Source organism: Dryas octopetala, chromosome 1 (assembly GCF_963921425.1).
Source record: "Dryas octopetala chromosome 1, drDryOcto1.1, whole genome shotgun sequence".
Taxonomy (NCBI): domain Eukaryota; kingdom Viridiplantae; phylum Streptophyta; class Magnoliopsida; order Rosales; family Rosaceae; genus Dryas; species Dryas octopetala.
The window spans coordinates 17,360,517-17,386,160 of record NC_141366.1 but is presented as its reverse complement, the minus strand read 5'-3'; the positions used below and the strand labels follow the sequence as shown (position 1 = coordinate 17,386,160).

At 39.2% G+C, this 25,644-nt stretch overlaps 2 protein-coding genes and 2 pseudogenes across 3 annotated transcripts; 3 read left to right on the top strand and 1 right to left on the bottom strand.

The window, feature by feature from the left end:
* Positions 1 to 2,361: 2,361 nt before the first annotated feature.
* LOC147298677 (G-type lectin S-receptor-like serine/threonine-protein kinase RKS1) lies at positions 2,362 to 11,517 on the bottom strand. Its single transcript, XM_086256659.1, has 7 exons — positions 10,379 to 11,517; positions 4,215 to 4,369; positions 3,752 to 3,879; positions 3,445 to 3,583; positions 3,014 to 3,251; positions 2,753 to 2,903; positions 2,362 to 2,664 (listed from the first exon to the last, which is right to left on the bottom strand). The coding sequence occupies exons 1-7, from the start codon at positions 11,515 to 11,517 to the stop codon at positions 2,362 to 2,364; spliced, it is 2,253 nt and encodes a 750-aa protein (XP_086112785.1).
* Positions 11,518 to 13,924: 2,407 nt separating this feature from the next.
* Positions 13,925 to 17,676, top strand: LOC147298676 (G-type lectin S-receptor-like serine/threonine-protein kinase At1g11410). The gene is made up of 7 exons (XM_086236082.1): positions 13,925 to 15,230; positions 15,384 to 15,512; positions 15,797 to 15,999; positions 16,210 to 16,420; positions 16,599 to 16,836; positions 17,001 to 17,148; positions 17,230 to 17,676. The coding sequence occupies exons 1-7, from the start codon at positions 13,958 to 13,960 to the stop codon at positions 17,524 to 17,526; spliced, it is 2,499 nt and encodes an 832-aa protein (XP_086092208.1). The 5' UTR covers positions 13,925 to 13,957; the 3' UTR covers positions 17,527 to 17,676.
* A 1,126-nt stretch (positions 17,677 to 18,802) lies between these two features.
* Positions 18,803 to 22,469, top strand: LOC147298675 (G-type lectin S-receptor-like serine/threonine-protein kinase RKS1; annotated as a pseudogene). The gene is made up of 7 exons (XR_015121117.1): positions 18,803 to 20,178; positions 20,335 to 20,466; positions 20,666 to 20,802; positions 20,934 to 21,144; positions 21,318 to 21,566; positions 21,662 to 21,812; positions 22,164 to 22,469. The product of XR_015121117.1 is annotated as a G-type lectin S-receptor-like serine/threonine-protein kinase RKS1 (transcript).
* Positions 22,470 to 23,851: 1,382 nt separating this feature from the next.
* On the top strand, positions 23,852 to 25,644 carry LOC147298674 (G-type lectin S-receptor-like serine/threonine-protein kinase RKS1 pseudogene; annotated as a pseudogene).

Here is a 25,644-nt window from a genome sequence, read left to right as displayed (position 1 = left end):
GCTATTCAATTTTAAATGTCAAGTAAACATTAGTGGTTGGGTATGCGTATGCCACGTGAGCAACACATATGCCACGACAGCAAACACGTATGTAGATAATGGTCCTAACAATCATTTATTTATTTTTATATTTTTATCATTTTTAAAGGTTTTCTTAGTATTTTTATTATTTTTTGTTTATGTGGCTATTTAATTTTAAATGCCAAGTAAACATTAGTTGTGGACTTGTGGGGTTTGTGTATGCCACGTATGCCACATCAACGTCACTTATGCAGATAACGTTCTTTCTAACAGTCAGAGTAACAGAGGTATTCAGTTGATGAGATATTGAAGTTGATGTACTCGAATGAAAATTTTTGAACCGGATATACCAAGTTGAAAAATGTTGAAAAATGTTGTATAGTTGAGGTATGTAATTGTAATTAATCTTTATTTTAATAAGTTAAAGGCTTTTATAGAAAATAAAAATAAAAATAGTTAAAGGGCAAAATTGACATTTTATTAGTCAAATATGGTCAACTAACACCTTCTATTAAAAGTCACTAACAATAGGGATTATGCGTGTAATAAATGAAACCTGAAAGGTGTGCGAGTAATAAACTCAAACTTAAGGGGATCTGTATGAAATTGTCCCTTTTAAATTATTGGACTAAAAGGGGCATTTCTTTTTCGATTGAAAAAAACTGTTACGCTAATTCATTCAGTATATGAGATTTAACGTGGCATTGCAACACATAAAGTTTCATATTGGCACATACTCTCTACCGAGCAGTACATCTTGAATGACAAGTCGTTCAGGGTTGGATGACAAGGCGCATGACTGAACGATAATACACTTTCAGACGTAAGACTCAAGCCCAATGCTCGAAGTCCTGCCAAATGCTTGGAGTCTTGATCAGTGTCGGCTCAAGCATAAGGCGAGCAAGGCTTATGCCTAGGGCCTCATATTAAAAGTATTTAACATACTATTAAAAAAAAATCTTTAAATATTTATAATTAGCCAATTAAGCCTCAGAATTCAAAAAGAGGCTTTCCACTTTTTTGTTTAATGTTTAGGTGTGAGATTCTTCATTATTTGTTAATGAGACTTTTAATTTTTTTTTATTCTCTTAGGCATGAGATAAAGCATGAATAGATGAATTAATTACTTCATGAATGATCAAGCCAAAAAAAATTGCTTCATGAATTGTTTTCGGGGACATCTCACATCTGTTTCATTTGTGCATTGTGAACTAATACAAGCTGGCCTACGGGCTGATGTTTTGCTGGAAGGGCTAGTTCCTCTATGCCACAAGTGCAGACTAGCAAAGCCATTACTTCAAAGTTTAAAATCAGGTTTTATTGTTCTTGAATATTGTATCTCATACTTTAGCTTTTGTTTATTATTAGTAATATTCATTATGTCTAGTAGGAAATTTGAATGTGGATATAAAAAGAACAATGTTTGGGTCCTCTATTTGAAGACCAACCTTGTCCTCATGATCAATTAAATGAGCTCTATCATGAGAGAGAAAAGAGAGTTAGGATGGTGGACCCTATCATGGGCTTATTTAATTGGCCATAAAAATAAAGTTAGTTCTTAAACATGAGGACCCAAACATTATTTATATGAAAAACTTAAGAAAAAAAAAGCCTCCTAACTTAAGATTTTTTTTAAAAAAATATTTTTAAATAATATATTTAGAAGACCTCTGTGTAATTTTGTCTTAGGCCTCACTTTCTAATATGCAACACCGGTCTTGACCAATGATCGAAGTGCTCATATTCCTGACTAATGCTCAGCACCCGTATTTATGATCTCATGTAGCCAAACCATACTTTACCTTTGGTGGAACTCTCTCCACCTGTATGGGTTGCACGGGAGAGGGATGCATCTACTAGTGCACGCCATTGGCAACACATGGCGCATCTTCAGGCCATGCATATGACTTCCATCCTTGCAAGAGGAGGAGGCGGTCAGCAAGTTTAATGTGTCAGTAACGAATTGGTCAAAATAGCTGACCATGTGTCACTCATATATTGGAGGGTCAGACCATTCCTTTTGGTTTGACTTAAACATTGGAAGATCAGACCATTCCCTCTGGTCTGATGTGGCGTTGACTACTCACCCACTTTTGACCATCAAAACTCCCTAAATCTGAAAATATGAGTGGTGGTAGCTGTATGACAGCAATGGTTTCTGTTTAGCATTGTTTGCTATTGCAATGCCAATATGTAATATGCAGGTTAATGAATGCTACATTATATTATATCACAAGCAAAAAAAAAAAGGGGCATGCTTGTGGCAAAAGAAGAAAAATGATAAGAAGGTAAACAAAAAAGATTACATTTTGAGAATTACGGAAATAAGAGCCTGCATCATTACCGACCTTTAATGTTACTTATTGTCAAATCGTTAACAGAATATAATCCTTTTGGAATTGATGGATCGGCACCATTACATGAATTTTTTCTGAAGACAAAAGCAGGCTGCTTAGGAGATGGAAGAGATGCTTCACCACTCAACACGAAAACAACGGCAGACATGGTTGGTCGGTCCATTGCATCTTCTTGGACGCACAATAGCCCAACTTGAATGCATCTCATGACTTCATCAGGCTGATATGACTCAAGTAATGAATCCACAATTTCTAAGACCCTGTCTTCACTCCACAGCAGCCAAACCTGTAGTTAACAGTTAAAAAAGGGATGAATAACTACTGAATAAATGATAACAAAGGATAGATTTGTAAGCAAAACTTGTGTTACTTACATGTCCTATCAAGTTCAAGGAATCATCCTCCTGAAAAGAACCATTGTTTTTCTTGCCACTTATAATTTCCAATAATATGATCCCAAAACTAAAAACATCCGATTTCATTGAAAATCTCCCAAACACTGCATATTCTGGTGACATATAGCCACTGCATATGAACAAAATAATATGTTACAGCCAAAGAATACTAAAATGAATATGAAAGGTCAGACTATGGTAATTTATTCCAAGAATTTTGAATGCAAGTAAGATTCTTACTATGTTCCAACAATTCTGTTCGTCCTATCTTGTAGTTGGTCCCCTAGGAATATCCCGGCCGTGCCGAAATCTGAAATTTTTGGGTTCATCTCAGCATCCAGAAGGACATTGCTGGTTTTTAGATCTCTATGGATAATCCTCAGTCTTGAGTCCTGGTGAAGATACAGAATCCCACGAGCAACCCCATTGATAATCTCAAATCGCTTTTTCCAATCCAACAGGGACCTTCTTGTGCGATCTACACCAACATATTTGGCAATTATGTAAATAAATGTTGTACCTTTTGGTAAGAAGCTTCAAATATATTCTCGGTCGTTTCAGAAATAGCATAATGAAATTAATCTTTCCTCTAGACCCACCAAAAAGAAAGGAGTCCAAGCTTTTGTTCGGCATGTATTCAAGGATCAACAACCTTTCTTCTCCTTTTATACAGCAGCCTAAAAGTTTCACAAGATTCCTGTGTTGTAGTCTAGCTATCAGCACAACTTCATTTTTGAATTCTTCAATCCCTTGTCCTGAAGTTTTGGACAATCTTTTTACAGAAATTTTTTGTTCATTTGGTAACTGTCCCTGAGAATGTGATTTGTTATTCAGCTTTCACACAACCATCACTTTTGAGGAGCAATTATATTGTTATTAATGAAACATTCAGACCCTCAAAGGAACAGAACAAGAGTAATTTTTACTAAAAGAAATCATTCAATTATAAAATGTTTAGGATATCGAAATTGGACTTACCATATAAACAGAGCCAAAACCACCTTGACCAAGTTTATTGACAGGAGAGAAGTTGTCTGTGGCTGCTAGTAGTGTGCTCAAATGAAAAAATTGCAAATCCCGGTGGCTCTTAGTTTCCTCAAGTTCATCTGCCACCAAAAAGTCTTTTCTATCAGAAAAAACAAATTATTGTCAACATCATTTTCTCCTCATGTTCTAACCCATTGACCATATGATGTTGCAAAATGCAAATTCTTCGCAATGCATATGGATCCTGTAACCTGTTTATGTGGTGCAGATATAGTTTACAGACTGCATATATAGCCATTATCATCAATGCCATATATACTTCCATGAGCACCTAGCTTTTATTAAGAGGACCAAACATTGGAATATATTTGTTTCTCTATCTTGGAATATATACTCCCACCTTTGCTTATTATTGCAGCTAATTAACAATTCAAAATATGAGTACTTGGCATACCTTTTGTCTTCCTCTTTTTCTTAAGCCACCAACAGGCATACATAATTAGTACCAATGCCAGTAGAACAGACAATATTGGAATAGCCAGCATGCCCCTCCTTCCGAAAAAACCTTTTGATTTTCTGGCATGATCAGCTAGATATAAGAGTGGGACGCTGGATTAGAAAACATGAACAAAGAGAACTGACATGGACCCCAAAACCATTCCAGTAAGTTTCACAATTCTCCAATTTCTGTGCAGTGGACTAGTGAAATTATTTGAGGGTCAAAGAAACCACTAAACAGATGTTCTACTGGCTCAAATTACGAATGGATTAATTGTCCAGCCAGGAAATTCAACTTTAAAAGTTAAGCTGGAGCAAAGATCATCCTCATTAACCCACCATAATTGTTTAAGCTAGCAGAAGTCAACTATAAGAAGTAAACAATAAATTTGAAGTTGTACCTAACTCAATGACAATGACATTGAGTTAAAAATAAGTTGCATTGGAAATGAGTCAATGACATTATCATAGTTAAAAAATTTATAATTGAAATTTTCCTTGGTAAGCAAAGTACTATTTAACTTTCAAGCGAGAAAAGAAGTAGTACCTAACTCAATTGCATCCACACGAACATATAGATCTCGTCCTACCTCTGTGCGCACTAAAATGTCCAGCAACTCACCATACCATGCCAAGCAATTAAATTGTCCTTGATGTTCAGAATGTTTGGGCTAATACTTGATAATTTCTTATTACCACAAAATAAAGTATATATACATGGTCCTATAGCTTAATTACAGGAGGAAAATAATTAACATAATTACACCCAAATATTCTCTATTAACTACCCATATATTCCCTATTAATTGTTCCGTTAACTCACATCAACACTCCCCCTCAAGTTGGTGTATATATATCACACATACCCAACTTGTCTAGTGAGTCCATAAAAATCCTGTTTGCCACGGCATTGGTCAATACATCTGCAAGCTGATCCTCAGACCACACAAATGGAAAATTAATGATTTTAGCTTCAAGCTTCTCTTTAATGAAGTGTCTGTCAATCTCAATATGCTTCGTCCTATCATGCTGAACTGGATTATGTGCTATCTCAATAGCAGATTTGTTATCACAATATAAGTCCATTGGTTTAGTAAGTCTGCAACCCAAATCAGTCAACAGATTTCTCAACCATAAGAGTTCAACTACTCCAAGAGCCATACCTCTGTACTCAGCTTCTGCACTCGATCTAGATACAACTGATTGTTTCTTACTTCTCCAAGTCACTAGATTTCCTCCTACAAAGGTAAAATAGCCTGAAGTAGACCTTCTATCATCAACTGCGCCTCCCCAGTCTGCATCAGAAAAGCCTTCCACATTCAAATGACCATGATTAGCAAATAACAATCATTTACCTGGAGCAGATTTTAAGTACTGTAAAATCCGTTCCACGGCATCCATATGGGGTTTACATGGGGCATGCATGAACTGACTTACTACACTAACAGCATAAGCAATGTCAGGTCTAGTATGAGATAAATATATTAACCTTCCAACTAGCCTCTGATATCTCCCCTTGTCTGCAGGTGAAGCCCCCAAACACTCAAAAAGTTTGTGATTCTGTTCCATAGGAGTCACTGCTGGTTTACATCCAAGCATACCAGTTTCGGCCAATAAATCTAGAACATATTTCCTTTGAGACAGAAAAATGCCATGTTTAGATCGAGCAACTTCAATCCCAAGGAAAAATTTCAAATCCCCCAGTTGCTTCATTTCAAATTCTCTGGACAAGTACTTCTGTAAGTCAGAGATTTCTTCTTGATCGTCCCCAGTCAGAACCATATCATCAACATAAATGATAAGACAAGTAATTTTTCCCTTCCTTCGTTTTAAGAACAAAGTATGATCAGAATTACTTTGTCGATATCCATAACTCTTCATTGCACGAGTAAATCTTCCAAACCATGCCCTTGGGGATTGTTTAAGACCATACATAGACTTTTTCAATCTACATACCAGCCCTGTATTATCAAACTCTGGTACACCTGGAGGCGGATCCATATATACTTCTTCAGTCAGCTCACCATGCAGAAATGCATTCTTGACATCGAACTGAAGAAGTGGCCAATTCCTGTTTGCGGCTAAAGACAATAGAACTCGTACAGTGTTCAATTTTGCAACAGGAGCAAAAGTCTCCAGGTAATCTATGCCGTATGACTGAGTGTATCCTTTTGCCACCAGACGAGCTTTATATCTTTCAACTGATCCATCAGCTTTATGTTTGACAGCAAACACCCATCTGCATCCAACTGTTTTCTTCCCTTTAGGTAGAGAGACCAATTCCCAAGTTGAATTTTTCTGTAGTGCCTCCATCTCTTCTGCCATAGCCTTAGTCCACCTAGAGTCTGCAAGAGCATCCTGCAATCTACTAGGGATAGAAACAGAAGATAATTGCAAGACATAGGATTCATATGACTCTGACAACTTAACATAAGACACATGATTTCCAATTGGGTACCTAACTTTAGCATTGGGGTCTGGCTCATATTTGACTGGTGGTTGTCCTCGGTTAGACCGAGGAGGAAGAGTAAATTTAGGAGCAATAATATCAACAGTAGGATTGGAAACAATAGTATTGTTGATTACCTCAGGAGTTTGATCCAATGGAGTAGGAGAAGTAACTGTACTATCATGGAGTGGTGATTCTTCAACAATGGAAGTCTTATCTTCTTCAATTTTAGTAGTTTCATCAGTCTCATATTCCACAACCTCAGTCGTCTCATTTTCCACATTCTTATCAGTCTCATTTTCCACATTCTTATCAGTCTCATCTGCCACTCCTCTATACCTAAACTGATCAAAGAACAACATATCCTCTCGACTCTGCACTTCACTAGAACTCTCCCCCTGAAGTGCAGAGGCCACTGTACTTGAGGAGTAAAAAAGCCGATGTTCGTGGAAGGTAAAATCCAAAGAAACATAGAAACGCTGAGAAGGGGGATGGTAGCACCGAAACCCCTTTTGAGATGGACCATAGCCAACAAAACACACTCTAAGGCCCGAGGTTCAAGCTTGGATCGTTGATGAGAATGCAAATGTACAAAAGCAACACAACCAAAGACCTGTGGTTCTAAATGAAGAATACCTGGTAAGGAAACAAAATCGGATAGAGCATCTAACGGCCGACGAAAGTTCAGAACACTAGATGGTGTTCGATTGATCAGATACACAGCGGAACTCAAAGCATCACCCCATAAGAAAGAGGGCACATGACCACCCAAAAGAAGAGACCGAGTGACCTCTAATAAATGTCAATTTTTCCTTTCAGCAACTCCATTCTGTTGTGGAGAATGAGGACAAGAAGTCTGGTGAAGAATCCCAGCAGAAAGCAAATACTGACTTAATTCAGTATTGATAAATTCTCCACCATTATCAGAGCGAAGAACTTTAATAGGGAACGCAAACTGAGTGAGTACCATTTTATGAAAGAGTTGAAAAACAGTACACACATCACTTTTATTTTTCAGAAGATAAACCCAAGTCATACGTGTGCAATCATCAATAAATGTCACAAACCATTTCATCCCTTTATGGGTAACAGATGGGGCAGGACCCCAAACATCTGAGTGTATCAATGCAAAAGGAATATCCAGACGGTGATCATTAGAAGGAAACACAGTACGATGGCTTTTCGCCAAAACACAGACATCACAACTGAAGTTAGAAATATTTAAACCAACAAATAACAAAGGAAATAATCGTCTAAGGTAACCAAATGAAAGATGACCAAGTCTACGATGCCACAGCCAGATCTGTTTCTTATTCTGTAAAGAAGTAGCTTGAATCACACTCACAACACCACGACCATCTGATGGAGAAACACCACTGTCTAGATAGTACAGTCCGCCTCTCTTCCTACCACTGCCAATCTTCTCCTTGGTATGGATGTCCTGAAAAATACAATGAGTAGGAAAGAATGTGGTCACACAATTATGAGTCTGAGTTAGTCTACTAACAGAAATAAGGTTACAGTTGAGGGAAGGAACAAACAAAACATCACGTAACAACAATCTAGAAGACAAAGACACAGTGCCGCCCCCGACAACAGGGGATGACACACTATTGGCATTGATAATAAAGGGTTTTGGACAAACTGAAGATAGATGACTCAACACATAATAATCAGAAGTCATATGATCCGTAGCACCTGTATCAATTATCCACGTACCATCACTAGAACAAGCAGAAGTACTCAAAACAGAGTTAGAGGTACCTGACTTGGCAACAAAGCTAGATGCACTAACGGAATTCACCCTGGAACTGGTGTCATCACTCTTGGAAGTAGAGGGAGAGGCTTTCACACCCTTCAGATGCCACTCAGGATAGCCATGTAGTTTAAAACATTTCTCGACCACATGAGTTGTACCACCACAGTGAGTACACTTCCTGTCAGTTTTCTTAGCATCTTTATGTGAGATTTTGCGGGCTGCCATAGCGACTGCCCCATCAGCACCCCCCATCATAGCTTCTTACCGATTAGCCTCGGAGCACACAATTGCATACGCCGCCTGTAATTTAGGTAAAGGAGACATGGCAAGAATGCGGCCTCTAACTCCATCTAGATGAGAATCCAGACCAGCTAGAAACATGTATAATCTCTGAGAGTTAATCATAGTGGTGTATTTCTCAACATCGCTCGCATAATCCATAATGCACGGTTCAATTGCATCAATATCCTGCCAAAGTTTTTGCAGTTTGCCAAAATAGGAAATAATAGACCCACCATTTTGACGTACAGAGATTATCTCACAATGGAGTTGATATGCCTTGGAGGCATCTTGGCTCACTATATAAGTTTGTTTGGCTGCGTCCCAGATGTCCTTCGCTGTCGGTAATCGAATAAAGAGTGATCGGACTTCTTTCTTCATAGCATCAAGAAGCCAAGACTTGACCATGCAATTCTCATCCTCCCATGCTTCAAATTCATCTGAACTCACATCTTCTGGAGCTGCTCTTGTTCCTGTGATAAAACCCCAACGTTTTCGACCTCTAATTTTATTCTGTACTATGAGAGCCCAATCAATATAGTTTGAGCCATCAAGTTTCTCGGGTGAGATTAGTGATGACACATCCTGGGAACTCAGCGGAGGGAGCGCAGGCAGGAGTGGTTTTGAGTTAACCACATTCTTGTTTTTGTTCGAGCCTCCAGGACTAGAAGGAGGTGTCGGAGACATGATGATTGACAAATCAGATGAGGCACACACAGACCAGCGAGCAACCAAGCAGTCGGAGTCACGGGTACAGTAACAAACAGAGCAGACTGAGTGGCAGCGAGTTATCAACTGTCACTGCAATCAGAGGTGGCAAGGCGGCGAGCACAGACCAGCAAGCTAACGACGTCACAGCGGCGTGCACAGACAGCGAGCGGCGTGGTTGGCGGTCACAGCGATCGGCGTCACAGCGAGCGGCGTCGTCACAGTGAGCAGCGTCACGGTGAGTGACCGGCGCACCAGCGAACACAGTGGTTGGCGTCACTGGAAAAGATTGGTCGGCGTCACGGCGACTGGTCTGCGCGCACAGGGAGGGAGGTCGACGAACAGGCGAGCGAGCGGCGTTGCGTCACTGGAGGAATCGACGTCGTCGCTAGAAGAGATTGACGCACAGGCGTCGTCACTGGAGAAATCGGCGTCAGGCGGTGTCGCGTCACTGGAAGGAGTCGGCGTCACTGGAGGAGGTGATCGTCGTCACAATGACTGGTCGTCGGCGCACAGGCAGGCACGAGCAGAGGTGAGTTTCCGGTGAAGAAAGATAGACGATGGGTCTCGTCTCTGATGCTTCTCTGTTTGAACAGATCCACCACAGTACACTCACCAATATTCTGATAAAAACTTAATCTAGGATTAAGAGAGATAATGATCAAAAATTACAACCCTAAACATCCAAAAACAACCATGACCTAATCCCTAATACCTAAGAGAAAGAAGAGGTGAAAAGGGTTGGCTCTGATACCATGTTCAGAATGTTTGGGCTAATACTTGATAATTTCTTATTACCACAAAATAAAGTATATATACATGGTCCTATAGCTTAATTACAGGAGGAAAATAATTAACATAATTACACCCAAATATTCTCTATTAACTACCTATATATTCCCTATTAATTGTTCCGTTGACTCACATCAACACTTGAGATTGTATGCTCATAAATGCAGTGCATGAAAGATGCTTGCACTCCTGTTTGCACTCCTTGGCACTCAACCTTGTTTCCAACCGCGCTGCTTTCGATGTGTCTGGATCTGTCACCCGTTCCACCATCATAAACTCGTCTCCATTCCCACACTTTGACACTCCAAATCGTTTACTCGCACATCCACCTGAGCCATTTCTCTGATTCCAGTCATTGAAAGATTTTGGTTCATACCCAGGTAAGCACTCACATTCAAAAATATTAATATTGTCAGCGGTACATTTGCTGTTGGCACCACAATGTCCATACTGGTCACACTGGTATTTTGGTGCAGTCCAAAGGGACTTCCATTGAAGGTTGACATCAATCCATGTTAGGTGCTCCAGCAACCCAGAATCGTTCAACCTCATTCTTACATTTTGAGTGGGGTTATCAGTTAAAATGGAATAATACCTTTCATCAGGATTACTGAGAAAAGTGCGCCATGGCCCTCGATCAGTTCGCCAATATGGAATCAAACCTTTATACAGAAAATATTGCGGCATGGCAGACTGATTCGAATAGAGCCTAAAGGTATAGTCCCCTGTTGCAGGGTCATCTTGTGACTTCCAAGATGTTAACACCCATTCTAGCCCTGTTTTCCAATTCAACCCAACTTTCATTCCTGGGAGTAGAGTATCAGTAGGATAATCAAAACTTTGCCACATAAAGCTTTCACTGTTGTTGTCTTGGAACAGAACTAAATTTCCTGTATCTAATAGCTGAGCTGTGCAAGTGCTTGTGGTTTGTACTGACACATTTGTGGACCATATAGGAGTGTTCTCCATATTGTAAGCATAAAGAACCAGTTTTCCATACCTGTTGATCGTAAGGACACCAGAGGTATCATTGATCGGATTGTTTCTGTTTGCAACCCATTCCACTGTTTTCTCTGATATTTGACCATACCAAATTCCAACATACCGGTACTTAGACTTTCCGCGGCTGAAGAAGCCTAATTCGAAGTTCTTTTCCTTGGACAGCAAAACAGCACCATCCTTCACATGTTGGTTCCATCTTATGGTGTCCATGGATGTGCCAAATTGGAAAAGGAGGACCACAAGCAAAACAGTCAATAATATGGTGTCCATGGATGTGCAAAGTTGGAAGAGGAGGACCACAAGCAAAGCAGTCAGCACCACCTTGGTGGCAACTGCATGTATGATGAATAATGAGGACCTTTTACTTTTCTTTGTGGGTTGCTGGGTACATGTATATAAGTCATTGGTATTTGTTTGACATTGTTGACAATCCTGCTACTTTGAACTTTCCCCAATATGGCACATTTTGTCAACGCAAGTTTAAAGGCGGCATTATTCAATCATTGATACCTCTACTTTCATGATGTAGAGACTATGAATCAATCATTGATACCTCTACTTTCATGTTCCATACATAAGATAATTGGTGACTAAGTTGAAATTCAAAACTCCTCAACTGCCAAAATGGACCTAGTCTACAGGTAATTGTGCATCTATCTTAAATATTGAGATTAATTTTTACCATATACTTTGATCTTCACCCACTTTGGGGGTCACAGTATTAGCCAATCTATATTCATTTTCCAGCAATAGCATTCTGTCATACAGATGATGGGCAAGGACAACTTTTCCAGTTGCAAGATGATCATTTCTAGCATTAACACAGATTATCGAATTGGTGTGATTCAGATTTGGTTAGCAGAGTCATAGCATAGAGAAAGAAATCAAAGACAGCCCCTTCTCTCCATAAACCGGTTGTACCACCCCCCCAGTATGGACAATTGCCAAACAAACCTCACGTTCTGGGTGCAGGTAATAGACTTTGCTAACAATGGGCTGACTTGAGGAATGGAGTGCTAGATACTTGATCTCGGCCCAGGGCCTTATTGTAGTTATTGGGAATAACCCCTGTATTGCCCGCTCTAATACCATGTAAAATTTGGAGAATTTAATCCGAATTTAATTGATAATCGATGAAGAAGCTCAAGATCTTATGAATGTTAGACAATACTTTACATCCTGGATGTGAGATGCTACTCTCAAGTCTCAACAAATCAAAGGAAAATAATTAGTGGAAGTGCTTCTTGTATAGTAACATGTATATGACCTATACAACAAACACTTCACCCTATACACATCCACAGAAAAAATAAGTACGGACATTCTGTCTAAATAATGACCGATTAACTAGTTTTGTGTGTATACATCAATGAAAACTTAATCAAGTTCCTATTATAGAAAACAAAGTTCCTATCATTGATGTGACAAGAATTTATACTATAACATCAAAATGCATTGTAAAGTTCCGTCTCAGACATTGACTTATGCGCAAAGTCTTAGATAGTTTTTTTTTTTTTTTTTTTGGTCGAAAGTCTTTGACAGTTACCCACTTGAAAGTTGAAATGTGTTGTTTTGTCAGCGTTTACCTGTCTCCATCATTCATGATTCAACTCCGGGGACCTAGTGTAGGATTAATGGACCGATCTTTGAATGAGCCACCCATTCAAGCAAATTAATGACAATCACAAATCCTATACACCAAATGACTCCTTCCTGCAATCTCTTTTGCAATAATCATATTCATATCCAAAGAGTTTCCGGGTTTTTTTCTCCTCTTTTTTTATAGTTTCTGGGAGGACCGGAGGAGTTACCGAAAGCGATTTCCATGTTTCCAGTCAAGCTAAAACTGATTTTAATAATAAAATTTCATTAACTATTGATGCAACAAATATTTTTGGGAGGTTGAAAGTTAAATGTGAACGTGAACGCCCACCAGGACCAACCAGGCCACTACATTATGTAATGTATAATATAAGAAGAATATATATATTTGGTAATGCAGAAGTGGTTGAAACATCAAACATCTAATTGGTTTAGAAAATTCCAAAGTGTGATTTGAGGCTGTAACCAAACAGCAGCCTAGCTACGGTGAGTTTGAGTGATGGCTACCGTGGTCGTAAAGATTTGCTCTTTATTGAAAATTGAAATGGTCAATTCACGTGCTACTTTATGCTCTCCTCATTGTAACCAAATTCAACTCCACAACACTTCCTACAATTCCAAGCTTCATCATGTTTAGGTGTCTAATGTTTCTAGAAATGAAGCCATTTTTCTGTCCTTAATTCATGCGCCAGCCATGTGTTTTGAACAGAAAATTTGTGCCAAACACCAGAATTTCCATGGCCAATTCGAAAATGATTTTGAGGGTGTCGGATAACTATTAGTAAAAGAATGTTCCTCCGTTTCAATTACAGATACACATAATGTCTATATATCTATATAATATGCAAATTGCTACTAAAGAGCTTTATGCCTTTATCATATGTTTTTGACTTTTTATACACTATTCCACTAGCTGTTCAAAGTCCAAAACGCCATCCATTCTAAAATGTATATCCGTGTCAAGTTTTTCTCACGTGGGGACCTCGTGGTGGGGCCCAAATTTCATTATAATAAAATAAGAATGAAAAAAAAAAATTAAGGAGATAACGTGACCAACCGTGCATTCAAGCAAACAATCAGTGCTTTCAGCAGCCTATGATCTGCAATTATGAGTTTTGTAAAGGGTCTGCTGAGTGCATTGGTTCAGCTCCTTCTGCTGCAGCTCTGTACTTGTTCGGACACCATCAGTTTCAGCCAACCCATCAAAGATGGTGACTTGTTGGTCTCTAAGAACCAGACCTTTGTGCTTGGATTCTTTAGTCCCGGCACATCTACCAACCGCTACGTTGGAATTTGGTACAAGTTCTCAGAAGACAAGGTTGTGTGGGTAGCTAACAGAGACAATCCTGTCAATGATTCCACAGGAGTTCTCACAATTAGTGCTGATGGAAACCTCGTACTACTTCATGGTACAAGTTCTGTTTGGTCCACAGCTGTTTCTGTCTCATCAGGTAATATTAGTACTAGAGCACAGATACTAGATTCAGGCAACTTTGTTTTGGTTCAACAGGACAACCAGAATGTATTGTGGCAAAGCTCTGATCACCCTACTCATGTTCTGCTTTCGAATATGACAATTGGGTTGGACCGGAGAAGTGCTGTTAATCGGTTCCTCACATCTTGGAACTCGAACAATGATCCGGGAACCGGGAATTGTTCGTTGAGGATGGATCCAAACGGGTCCCCTCAGTTGATCTTGTACAAGAATCAAGCCAAGTGGTGGCGGTCGGGTCAATGGAATGGGATTCAGTGGGGTGGCATACCTGCTGTGAGCGGCAATAATGTCTTCAGCATCAGTTTTGTGAACAATCAGGATGAGGTTGCTGTGAGATGGGCTGTTCTCGACCCTTCGATTTACTCAATAATAGTAATAGGCGGGTCGGGAACAATCCAACAGCTAGCATGGCAGGTGGAGCAGCACCAGTGGGTTGAACTTTGGTCAGCACCACTGGATGCCTGTGACGGCTATGGCAAGTGCGGTCCATTTGGTGATTGCAATCCTTACACTAATAGCGGCTTCAACTGTACATGCTACCCCGGATATGAACCCAATTCACCGCAAGATTGGGCGTTGAGAGACGGGACAGGTGGGTGCAAGAGACAGCAGGGGTCACCGTCCATGTGTGGGAATGGTGAGGGGTTTGTAATGATGAAAAATGTCAAGGTTCCGGATACTTCTGCAATCAAATTGGAGAAGAGTTTGAGTTTGGAAGCTTGTGAGCAGGAGTGCTTGAGGAACTGTTCTTGCTTGGCATATGCCAGCGCAGATGTGAGGAATGGAGGGAAAGGATGCATGACTTGGTATGGAGATTTAGTGGATACCAAGCAGTTTACAGAAGGAGGACAAGATTTGTACATACGTGCAGATGCAACAGTAACAGGTACTTCATTTTGCAAGCAATTGTTTTAGCTACATATTTCAACTTCAAAATCATCAAGAATATGCTTTATTGTTTTGTGCTTCCAATATGAAGTGTATGGACATCCAACTACATATTCAGAGAATGGCTTTTTCTCTTTTTGTCTTTTTTCAGCTCAGTATGCAAAGAAGTCAGGGTCTTCTGCCAAAAGGAGACTGGCTATTATATTAGGAGTGTCAATTACTGTTACCTCATTTCTCGTCGTTGCTGTTTTATGTTGGTTTAGAAAAAGGAGCAAGAAAGGTATGCAAAAACTTCTTTATTCATCTTGTAAATTCATCTTACATCTTTCCTTTTCAGCTCGAGTTTCATTTGGTTGTGTATGTGTACTATAGTGATCTAGTAAGGTTATACCGATAGTGTGCTTGTTGAAGATCATTTGCTTGAGTTTATGCAAACTGCTAACAAAACAAATGAATAGGATGTTAGATATAATTCTTTTTGGTTGCTGATAAAGTAACAGAAAGAAAAATTTGGATTAATTATTGAAATTGGATCCTAAAATTGCAATTCTGGAATTGAACCAGGGAGAACTAGGCAGCCCAAATTGCTGTATGATGTTGCTTCTGGTTCAAGAAGCCATGAAGATTTTCCAAGTAAAAAGGAGGTTGATGAACACAGAGGAGAAGCAGATTTACCATTTTTTGATCTAAGCACTGTAGCTGCAGCCACAGACAACTTCTCTTCTGCTAACATGCTTGGACATGGTGGATTTGGCACGGTATATAAGGTACTTTTCTTTGAACATTTTGAGTACTTCTGCACTATTTTATTTCTAAAACATGTGGTATATGCATCTGTTGTCTCTATTAACTCTGCTGCGAATGTCCCAACACATATATTGGGGTGAGGTTGAGGGGGCTAAGAAACAATTGGATTTGCAAACATTACATTGATCTGAAGTTGTCATAACATTTTCGAGTCTGGATTGCAATTTCAGGGATGTCTAGCTGATGGACAGGAAATAGCTGTCAAAAGATTATCAAGAAACTCAGGACAAGGCGTAGAAGAATTCAAGAATGAAGTAATGCTTATAGCAAAACTCCAGCACAGAAATCTTGTGAGGCTTTTTGGTTGTTGCATACATAAAGAAGAGAGGATGTTAATCTATGAGTACATGCCAAACCGAAGCTTGGACATGTTCATTTTTGGTATGCCATCTATAGACACTGTTGGATATTTTCAGTTATCTAATGTATGCATTCAGTTCTGGTATTAACTCTGAAAATTATGCAATCCTAATCTTGTGGTCCAGATCGAAGTCCTTTACGTATCAATTATATTTTGCACCATGCACAATTTAATAGAAGCTTTTATGCACTTGTTCAGATAAAAACAGAAAGTCATTGTTGGGCTGGAGAAAGAGGTTTGAAATTATTATTGGGATTGCTCGAGGTGTCCTATATCTTCATCAAGATTCGAGACTAAAAATAATACATAGGGATTTGAAAGCAAGCAATGTTTTACTGGATGCCTCTATGAACCCAAAAATATCAGATTTCGGCATGGCAAGAATGTTTGGGGATGACCAAATCGAAGCAAATACAAACAGAGTTGTTGGCACATAGTAACTCTCTCTCTCTCTCTCTCTCTCTCTCTCTCTCTCTCTCTCTCTCTCTCTCTCTCACACACACACACACACGTACACACGTACACACGCAATTCCTAACCATGTACAAATCTAAACTCAGAGTCAATATCTCTTTATGTATTGATATTGTGCCATTGCAGTGGTTATATGTCACCTGAGTATGCTATGGATGGCCTATATTCAACAAAATCTGATGTCTTTAGCTTTGGAGTCTTAGCACTAGAGATCATTTGTGGCAGGAAGAACATTTACCAATTTGAAAATGCCTCTCTGAATTTAATTGGACAAGTAAGTAAACAAATATTTTTTCAAATGATGAATTCACCTATTGAATAGTCAATCTAAAGATCATGCTCAAAATTGTTTCAGATTTGGGACTTGTGGTTAGAAAGGAAAGCCTTGGACATAGTTGATCCATCACTGGGTCAGTCATATTCTACTCATGAAGTTATGAGATGCATTCAAATCGGGCTCTTATGCGTGCAAGAAAATGCAGCAGATCGACCAACCATGTTAGATGTTGTGTTCATGCTGGGGAATGAAACTAGTCTTCAACCTCCTAAAAAGGCAGCATTTAGTTTCAAAAATAGTGGTCCAGATTCTTCAACATCTAGAGGAGCTTCTTCTGTAAATGATGTAACAGTCACAGTTATTGAAGCTCGTTGATTTTCCAGGATTTTATAAACTTTACATTACTTTCTAACTCATTCCATTTAATAGAGAATTTTTTGTACTTGAAGATATGTCAAGGGGGCACATTGTACCTCCAAACTGAGCTCCTGAATTTGTATAGACACTTCACTCCAAATTGTTCATTCATCACCAAAGAGTGTAACACATCACCGTACCAACATCACCATATATTTGGTAAAGAGACATGTTTATTGTCCAACAGATGCCTTGAAGACCAAGTTACAGACCTATAATCACAAAAGACCACTAGGCATAAGTAAAAGCTGAGAAACAAAAAGTTATATTTGGTTAATTCATGAAGACATGTGGAAGCTGAGGAACAAAATTAATAGTTGCATACGAAAATCTTGGCCTTAATATTTAGTAGCATCCCAGTTCCCCTGTTTTTCCTCTGTTTTGGTATAGAAAATTTGAAGTGTTGTTGCATTCAAATCTTTTTTTCAACATAACCTAAAGCAACAGTAGATCACTAGCGTCAATAAAAGCATCCATTGTGAACTGAACCTTTTTAACTGAGACCATTGTTCTACTTCTCCTCATTCTCGTGGGTTTCAGTCCTTTGATACCAAGGTTCATTCTAATGAACCAAACACCACTTTAGAAAGTAGATATACTGGGATTCTCACATCCACACCTGGGTCATCCATAGTTAGTCTGAACGGGATCCTACGCGGGTTCTTTATGCCAATTTTATACAAAAAGTTTGTCCGAAAGGGATCTTATACGGGGAATCCGGAATCCTATACAGGAATCCTTTAAGCATGAAAAGCTTCTTTATAAAATTGGCATAAAAGAATTCCCTTATAGGATCTCGTCTGGACCAAGTGTGGATGCGAATCACTCCTACATATCGAGGTGCAAATATGACAGATACTTTCATCATGCTTGGTTATGCACCATTGAGCTAGAATTGTAAAGCTGCCATAGTGGACTTCTTAGTCCTGTAATTAGTATATCCCATTCCCAGAAAAGATTGACAAATATTGAAGTGTGAAAGGCTCAGGAGTTGTTTGAGGTTTCCTTGCATAATAGTATAATACTAATTCCCTAGTAGTCACATATTTTTTCTTAGACAAGTTGGTTGACTATAATTGAGCTGCAGAGAATAGTCCCCAGTTTGGACCGTCACCTGTAGTTGAATAATCTTTGAACAATCAACTGGTACCCTAACTAAGAAAATAATATACAATCAAATTAAGTATTCTGTGTTCACAATGAACATTTTCCGGGAAAATTAAAATTCAGATTTTATTTCTTTCAAAATGCAAATTTTTCCACAGAACTTTTCCATGGAATCATAAAGAAAATGGGTTACAAATAATTTCTCCACAACCTATGTGGCCATAATCATGAATTCTACAAAAGGGTTAGTCCTTACAGCACTACTTCAATTTGTTCTTCTTCAGTGCTGCTCTTCAATAGATAGCATAACAACTGGTCAAGCCATCAGAGACGGTGAAGCTCTAGTCTCTAATGGAGAAGTCTTTGAGCTCGGGTTCTTCAGCCCTGGAAAATCCAGCAACCGCTATGTTGGAATCTGGTATAAGAAAGACATAGAAAAAAAAGTTGTATGGGTTGCAAACAGAGACAACCCCATTAATGGTACCTCCGGAGTGCTCTCAATTGGTGCACATGGAAACATCATCCTCTACACCAATAATCAAAGCATTCTTCTCTGGTCCACCACTGTTTCAATCTTGTCCATACATAATCCTAAAGCTCAGCTCTTGGATACTGGAAACCTTGTTTTGGTTGAACAGGACAACAGCCAAAAGGTGATATGGCAGAGCTTTGATTATCCCACAGATACATTGCTTCCATTTATGAAACTTGGACTGGACAAGCGGACAGGATTGAACCGGTTTCTAACTTCCTGGAAGTCCGAAGATGATCCGGGAACCGGGAATTGTAGTTTCCGGATTGACCCAAATGGAGCTCCTCAGATGATCTTGTACAAAGATAGTGATGTTAGATGGTGGAGGACTGGTAGTTGGAATGGAATTAGCTGGAATGGCATACCCATAATGCTAGGCAACTCAATCTTCAACTTTAGCTATGTGAACAATGAGAACGAGGTCACTTCTTTGTGGGGTCTTCTCGACTCCTCTATCTCTTCAAGACAAGTTGTAGATAATTCCGGATTGATCCAGCTATTCACGGCCTATGATCAAAGCTGGCGTGGATGGAATGGAATTTGGTCTGCTCCCACGGATAGGTGTGACAATTATGGAAAGTGTGTAGCATTTGGTATCTGTGACTCTTACAGCCTCAGTGTGTTTGATTGCAAATGCCTCCCGGGATTTGGACCCAAGTCCGAAGATGAATGGTACATGAGAGATGCATCGGGTGGCTGCGTGAGGAAGCACGAGGCATGCAGGAACGGAGAAGGTTTTGTAAAGGTGGGAATGGTGAGGCTTCCTGATACATCATCGGCGCAGGCGGATAGGAATTTGAGTTGGAAAGCATGTGAGGAGGAGTGCTTGAAGAACTGCTCTTGCTCTGCATATGCCAAAGCAGATGCGGTGAGGGAGTGGTGCATGACATGGTATGGAGATTTAGTAGATACAAGGACTTTTGCTGAGGGAGGCCAAGATTTATACATACGTGTTGATGCACTTGAGTTTGGTATTCTCTTTTCAAATCTAACTTTTCTAAATACTAAAATAATATTCATTTGAATATAGCTTACACTCTTACTAATTAAAGTCTTAACATTGCATATATTTTATTACTGATGCATGTGTAGACAATATGTGAGGAATTTTTTTTTCCGCTTTTTAGCAGAATATGCAAACAAGTCCAAGGGTTTCCTTGCCAAAAAGGGGATGATTCCGATTATGGTAGTGTCTATTGCTATGGTATTCTTCTTCATTTTCTTTGGATGGTGTTGGAGTTCAAAGAGAAAGAGAAAAAGTAAGCAAACTTCTTCCCCTTTTTCTTCTTTAATATCATGCGACACATTTCAGTAAAAGTTCTTTTTGTTCCATCCCTGGTTTCAGCATACCATATGCCAAGCTTAGTAAGTGTAATAATTGTTAATTACTATGATAATTTATCAAGCATAATTTGTTACCCTGTAATAATTGATGCTACTTCAATATATGCTTTGAAGACTCTCTGAGGGAAATGAAGCTTGAGAGCAGAACTCATCAAGACCCACTTTTTGACCTAAAAAGCGTAGTTGCTGCCACAGACAATTTCTCTGCTGCTAGCAAGCTTGGCCAAGGTGGATTTGGTTCAGTCTATAAGGTATCTCTGTCATCTTTCCATTACATGACACATTAAAACTAACGTGTTACGTGTCCATTACTATTTCACTTATTAAACTAAAGTTCGGATGACAATCTCAGGGTCTACTAGCTTTTTTTTTTTGGCCAAAGGGTCTACTAGCTAATGGACAAGAGATTGCTGTGAAAAGATTATCAAAGGATTCTGGGCAAGGTTTAGAACAATTTAAGAATGAGGTTATGTTAATAGCAAAACTTCAGCACAGGAACCTGGTGATGCTTTTTGGCTGCTGCATTCATAGAGAAGAGAAGATGTTGATCTACGAATACATGCCAAACAAAAGCTTGGACTTTTTCATATTTGGTATGCATTTCAATTCACAAGTACCTAATTGTTCTATCTGATATATGAATGATTTTTGTAACTTGTAACTTTAATGAACAATAGCAAAAATAGTTGGAGCAGAATTGTACATGTTAACTTGTGCTTTCCTCCATCTGCATGCTTTGATATCAAGGTTTCATGTTTTGGAACAGATAGAAGTAGAAGCTCATTGTTGGACTGGAAAAAGCGTTTTGAGAGCGTTTTGAGATTATTTTTGGAATTGCCCACGGGGTCTTATATTTTAATCAAGACTCAAGATTGAAAATTATCCATAGGGATTTAAAAGCTAGCAATGTCCTATTGGATTCTACAATGAACCCAAAGATCTCAGATTTTGGACTGGCTAAAATGTTTGGAGAAGACCAAATCCAAGAAAATACAAACAGAGTGTTTGGAACATAGTAAGTATTTCACAAAGTACGTACACCTAGAAGCATATAGGAATTATGAAACATTGAACATGTTCAGTAGTTTATCTCATGTTGTGTGACTGCAGTGGCTACATGGCACCAGAATACGCAATGGAAGGGCGATATTCAACAAAATCTGATGTTTTTAGCTTTGGTGTCTTGCTGCTAGAGATCATTAGTGGCAAGAGGAACGCTAGCAATGATATCGAAAGTCCCTCCCCAAGTTTGATTGAACAAGTAGGCAATTTAAATTATTTCTAAATATATAATATGCAATGACATACCAATATTGGGTGATTTTCGCATCCACACCTGGGTCATCTACACCTGGTTAGGACGAGATCTTCTACAGGAGTCATGTATGTCAATCTTATACAAGTTTTTCATACGTAAGATCCTGGATTTCTATTAGGAGTTTGTCTGGACAAGCTTTCTAGTATAGGATTGGTATAAAGGATTCTCGTATAGGATCTCGTCCAGAGCAAGTGTGGATGACTTCAGTGTGTGGAAGCGAGAATCCCTCTTCCAATATTTACCTTTTTATATGTTTATGCTAAACCTCGATCTTGACATGCTAAATTGCAACAGATTTGGGATATGTGGAGAGGGGGGCTAGCATTAGGTATTGTTGATCCATGTTTGGGTCAGTCATATATTGCTCATGAAGTTTCAAGATGCATCCAGATTGGGCTAATGTGCGTGCAAGAATGTGCAGCAGATCGGCCATCCATGTCAGCAGTTGTCTTCATGTTGGGTAATGAAATAACTCTTACTTCTCCAAAGAAACCTGCATTTATATTACAATCCAACCATTCAAACTCAGTAGCATCAAAAGGAGGAGCTTCTTCTCTAAATGATGTAACAATAACCAGGCTTGAAGCACGCTAGAAGTTTAAAGGCTTAAGTTGTACATCATATTAAGATTATTTTTCTTATAAGTCATCTGTGATGTCATATGTACGTTATCAAACTAATAAGATGACATTCTGTAATTTTATACGTACTGCCTACAGTCCAAACCTTGGAAGCTGATAGTCTGACTTTTACATGACATCTAAAAGTGAAAGACACTAATGAATAATCCCGAATGAGTAGGGGTGGTCTGACATATAAGGCAAGCAGAAATAACTTACCTGAACCTGGGATCTGACCTGGCATCGATCCCAAGCCAATAAAAATGAGGCACATCCTTTTTTTTGGCGGTTTGACAGTGCCGAGCGCTCGGTGAATTTACCGAGTGCTCGATAGTGATTTTCTTATAACTAGTGAGCGCTCAGCACTATTTCCTTGGCCAATTTTTTAAGGTACTTCCCATAGGGTTCACCCTCTATGATTCTAGGGTGTAGAATGGAGCTTGTGGAGGTTGCATGCCCAAAATCCCAAAATTAAAACCTAACATAAAGCCGATAAACCAGTGCCGAGTGCTCAGGAGAAGAAGAAAATGACAGAGCCAAGCATTCGGCGACAAGATTGTGCGCTCGGTGACCTGGTGCCGAGCACTCGACGACAGCGCTCGGTTGCGCCATGTCAGATTCCTAACCTGGCATCCCGGTGACATTTCAAGGCAAGCATATATAGAGCTTTAAGGTCTTTGAATTTGAATTGCCATGTCATGATTCTTCAACTATTAGTTGCAAAGTGGGCAATGAGAGAGAGCTTTCCTAGCATTGATATTTATCAACATGCATAGACAATGGCCACTTGCTACTCGTTTTTTAAATTTAAACTGGGCCTCATTTGGAGTCATATTAGCTCATCTTGAAGTATCGATGATTGACAAAGAATGGGGACTTTTCAGAATATGCCAAAGAATTATAATCTCATTAACAAAATTTCCTTAACAAAAAAAGAAAAAGAAAAACGTACCTTGAAGTTTCTCTTTGTCAATCTACTGGATGCGTGGCCTGCAGGGGTCCAAGTCCAAATTATTGCAATGAACTTTCAAAGATTAGTTTGCTATACTTTGTCAACATAAATGTACAATGACACCATCCATCATTCTTGGACTTGAATACTTGAAAAGTCTCAATTGCGTGAAACAGTTTCTGAAGTTAACCTTGCTGGCAGCCTGGCTTGTTATGTGTCTTTGTCAGGGTCATTTCTAACATTTTTCCAAATTTCTCCTTATTTTTAAGAGTCCCCAGCTGTCATAAAAAATCCAACTCTTGGCCTTAAAAACTGTAATTGGGACTGTGTTCACGGTCACCTTTTCCTTTTTTAAATTCTTCCATCAATGAGCAATCGCACTGAGTAAACCATGACTTCTTAAATGGGTTTTCAATGTGTTGCTCATCTTCTTTGCTCTCCCCTCTTGCATTTCTCTTGACGCCATTACACCAAGCCAAACCATAAGAGACGGCAATCAGTGACGGATCTAGGATCTCCGACCCGGGGGGTCATAGTGTAAAAGTAAAAAAAAAAATTTGGACTACAATAACAATAAAAAATTAAATGATAAACAATATTACAAGCTACATGTAAATATGTAATAACCTAATTTTTAAATTTTTAAAAAATTTTGTTTATTAAAATAATTACTTGTCTTTATATTTATTTATATTTAATTACTTAAATTATTATTTATTTACATTTATATTTGTGTTTATTAGTAGTAATTTTAATTACATTTTAATTATGTTATAGTATATATATAAACTTATGTTATATATACATATATTTATTAAAAACAAAAACAAAAAAAAAGGTTGTGATTACGTGTGTGTGTGTGTGTGTGTGAGCTTTCCTAGCTTGTGAATGGTTGGGAGTGAGGTGTGTGTATGTGTGTTCAGTGGTGTGTGTCAGTGTGTGTGTGTGTGTGTGCTAGGCAGTGGTGTGTGGCAAACCCCATATTACCCGAGAGAAAGAAAACAGAGGAGAAGAAAGGGAGAGAAACCAAAAGAGGAAGAGAAGAGAAGAGAAAAGAGAGAGAAAGTCCAGCAAAACCAAGAGAGGAGAGGAGAAGAGAAGAGAAAAGAGAGAGAAAGTCCAGCAGCCACTGAGGCTTTTCATCAAGCAGGTGGTGGGCGACTAGGCAGCGAAGGGTCACCGGCTAGAGGTCGAAGGGTCGCCGTCAAGAGGTTTGGGGGGTCACCGGCGGCTGGGAAAGGAGGTTCACGGCTAGGAGATCCGGCGTTGGGGGGTCGCCCGACCCCATACCTCCCAACGTGCGTCCGTCCCTGACGGCAATGGTGAGGTTCTTGTCTCTACCCAAAAAATATTTGCACTTGGGTTTTTCTGCCCCGGCAACTCTCACAAGCGTTACGTTGGAGTATGGTATAACAAAGTTCCAAACCAGACCATTGTGTGGGTTGCAAACAGTGACAGTCCTCTCAATGATACCTCTGGACTCCTAGCGATTGATGGTCATCTATGGTAAGGAGCCAAAAATCCATCTTTGGTCTGCTAACGTTTCGGTCTCTTCGCCGAACGATTCCATGGCCAAGCTTTTGGATACAGAAAATCTTGTTTTGCTTGAGAATGGGAGCCAAAGGGTGGTGTGGCAAAGGTTTTGATTATCCCTCAAATACAATGCTTCCGTTTATGAAACTTGGGCTGACCCGGAAATCCGTGTTGAACCGGTTCCTAACATCTTGGAAGTCCCAAGATGACCCAGGAATCGGGAACTGTTCATATCAGATTGACCCAAGTGGGTTTCCACGGCTGATTGCCTGATTCAGTGTGGCCCGAATTGTGACCTATACACTGTGATCAATGGATTTGAGTGCACATGCTTGCCCGGGTTTGAACCTAAGTTACCTCATGAGTGGTACTTAGGACTGTAAATCGGCTCGATACAACACGAGTTCGGCTCAAGCTTGATTCGTTTAAGCTCGGCTCGTAAAAAAACAAGCCAAGCCGAGGCTCGCTCGTTTAAGAAACAAGTCAAACTTGAGCTTTAATATATTCGGCTCAGAAAGCTCATGAGCAGCTCGTATGTTCTAGTTTATATGTTTCATACCTCATTTTCCATAGTTTATATGAGGACTTGCTATTTTTATTTCCTATTTTGTTTTTGCATTGTTTAGTTATAAGACTTACCTTACGTCTCTTTTTTAATAAGAACTTTTGC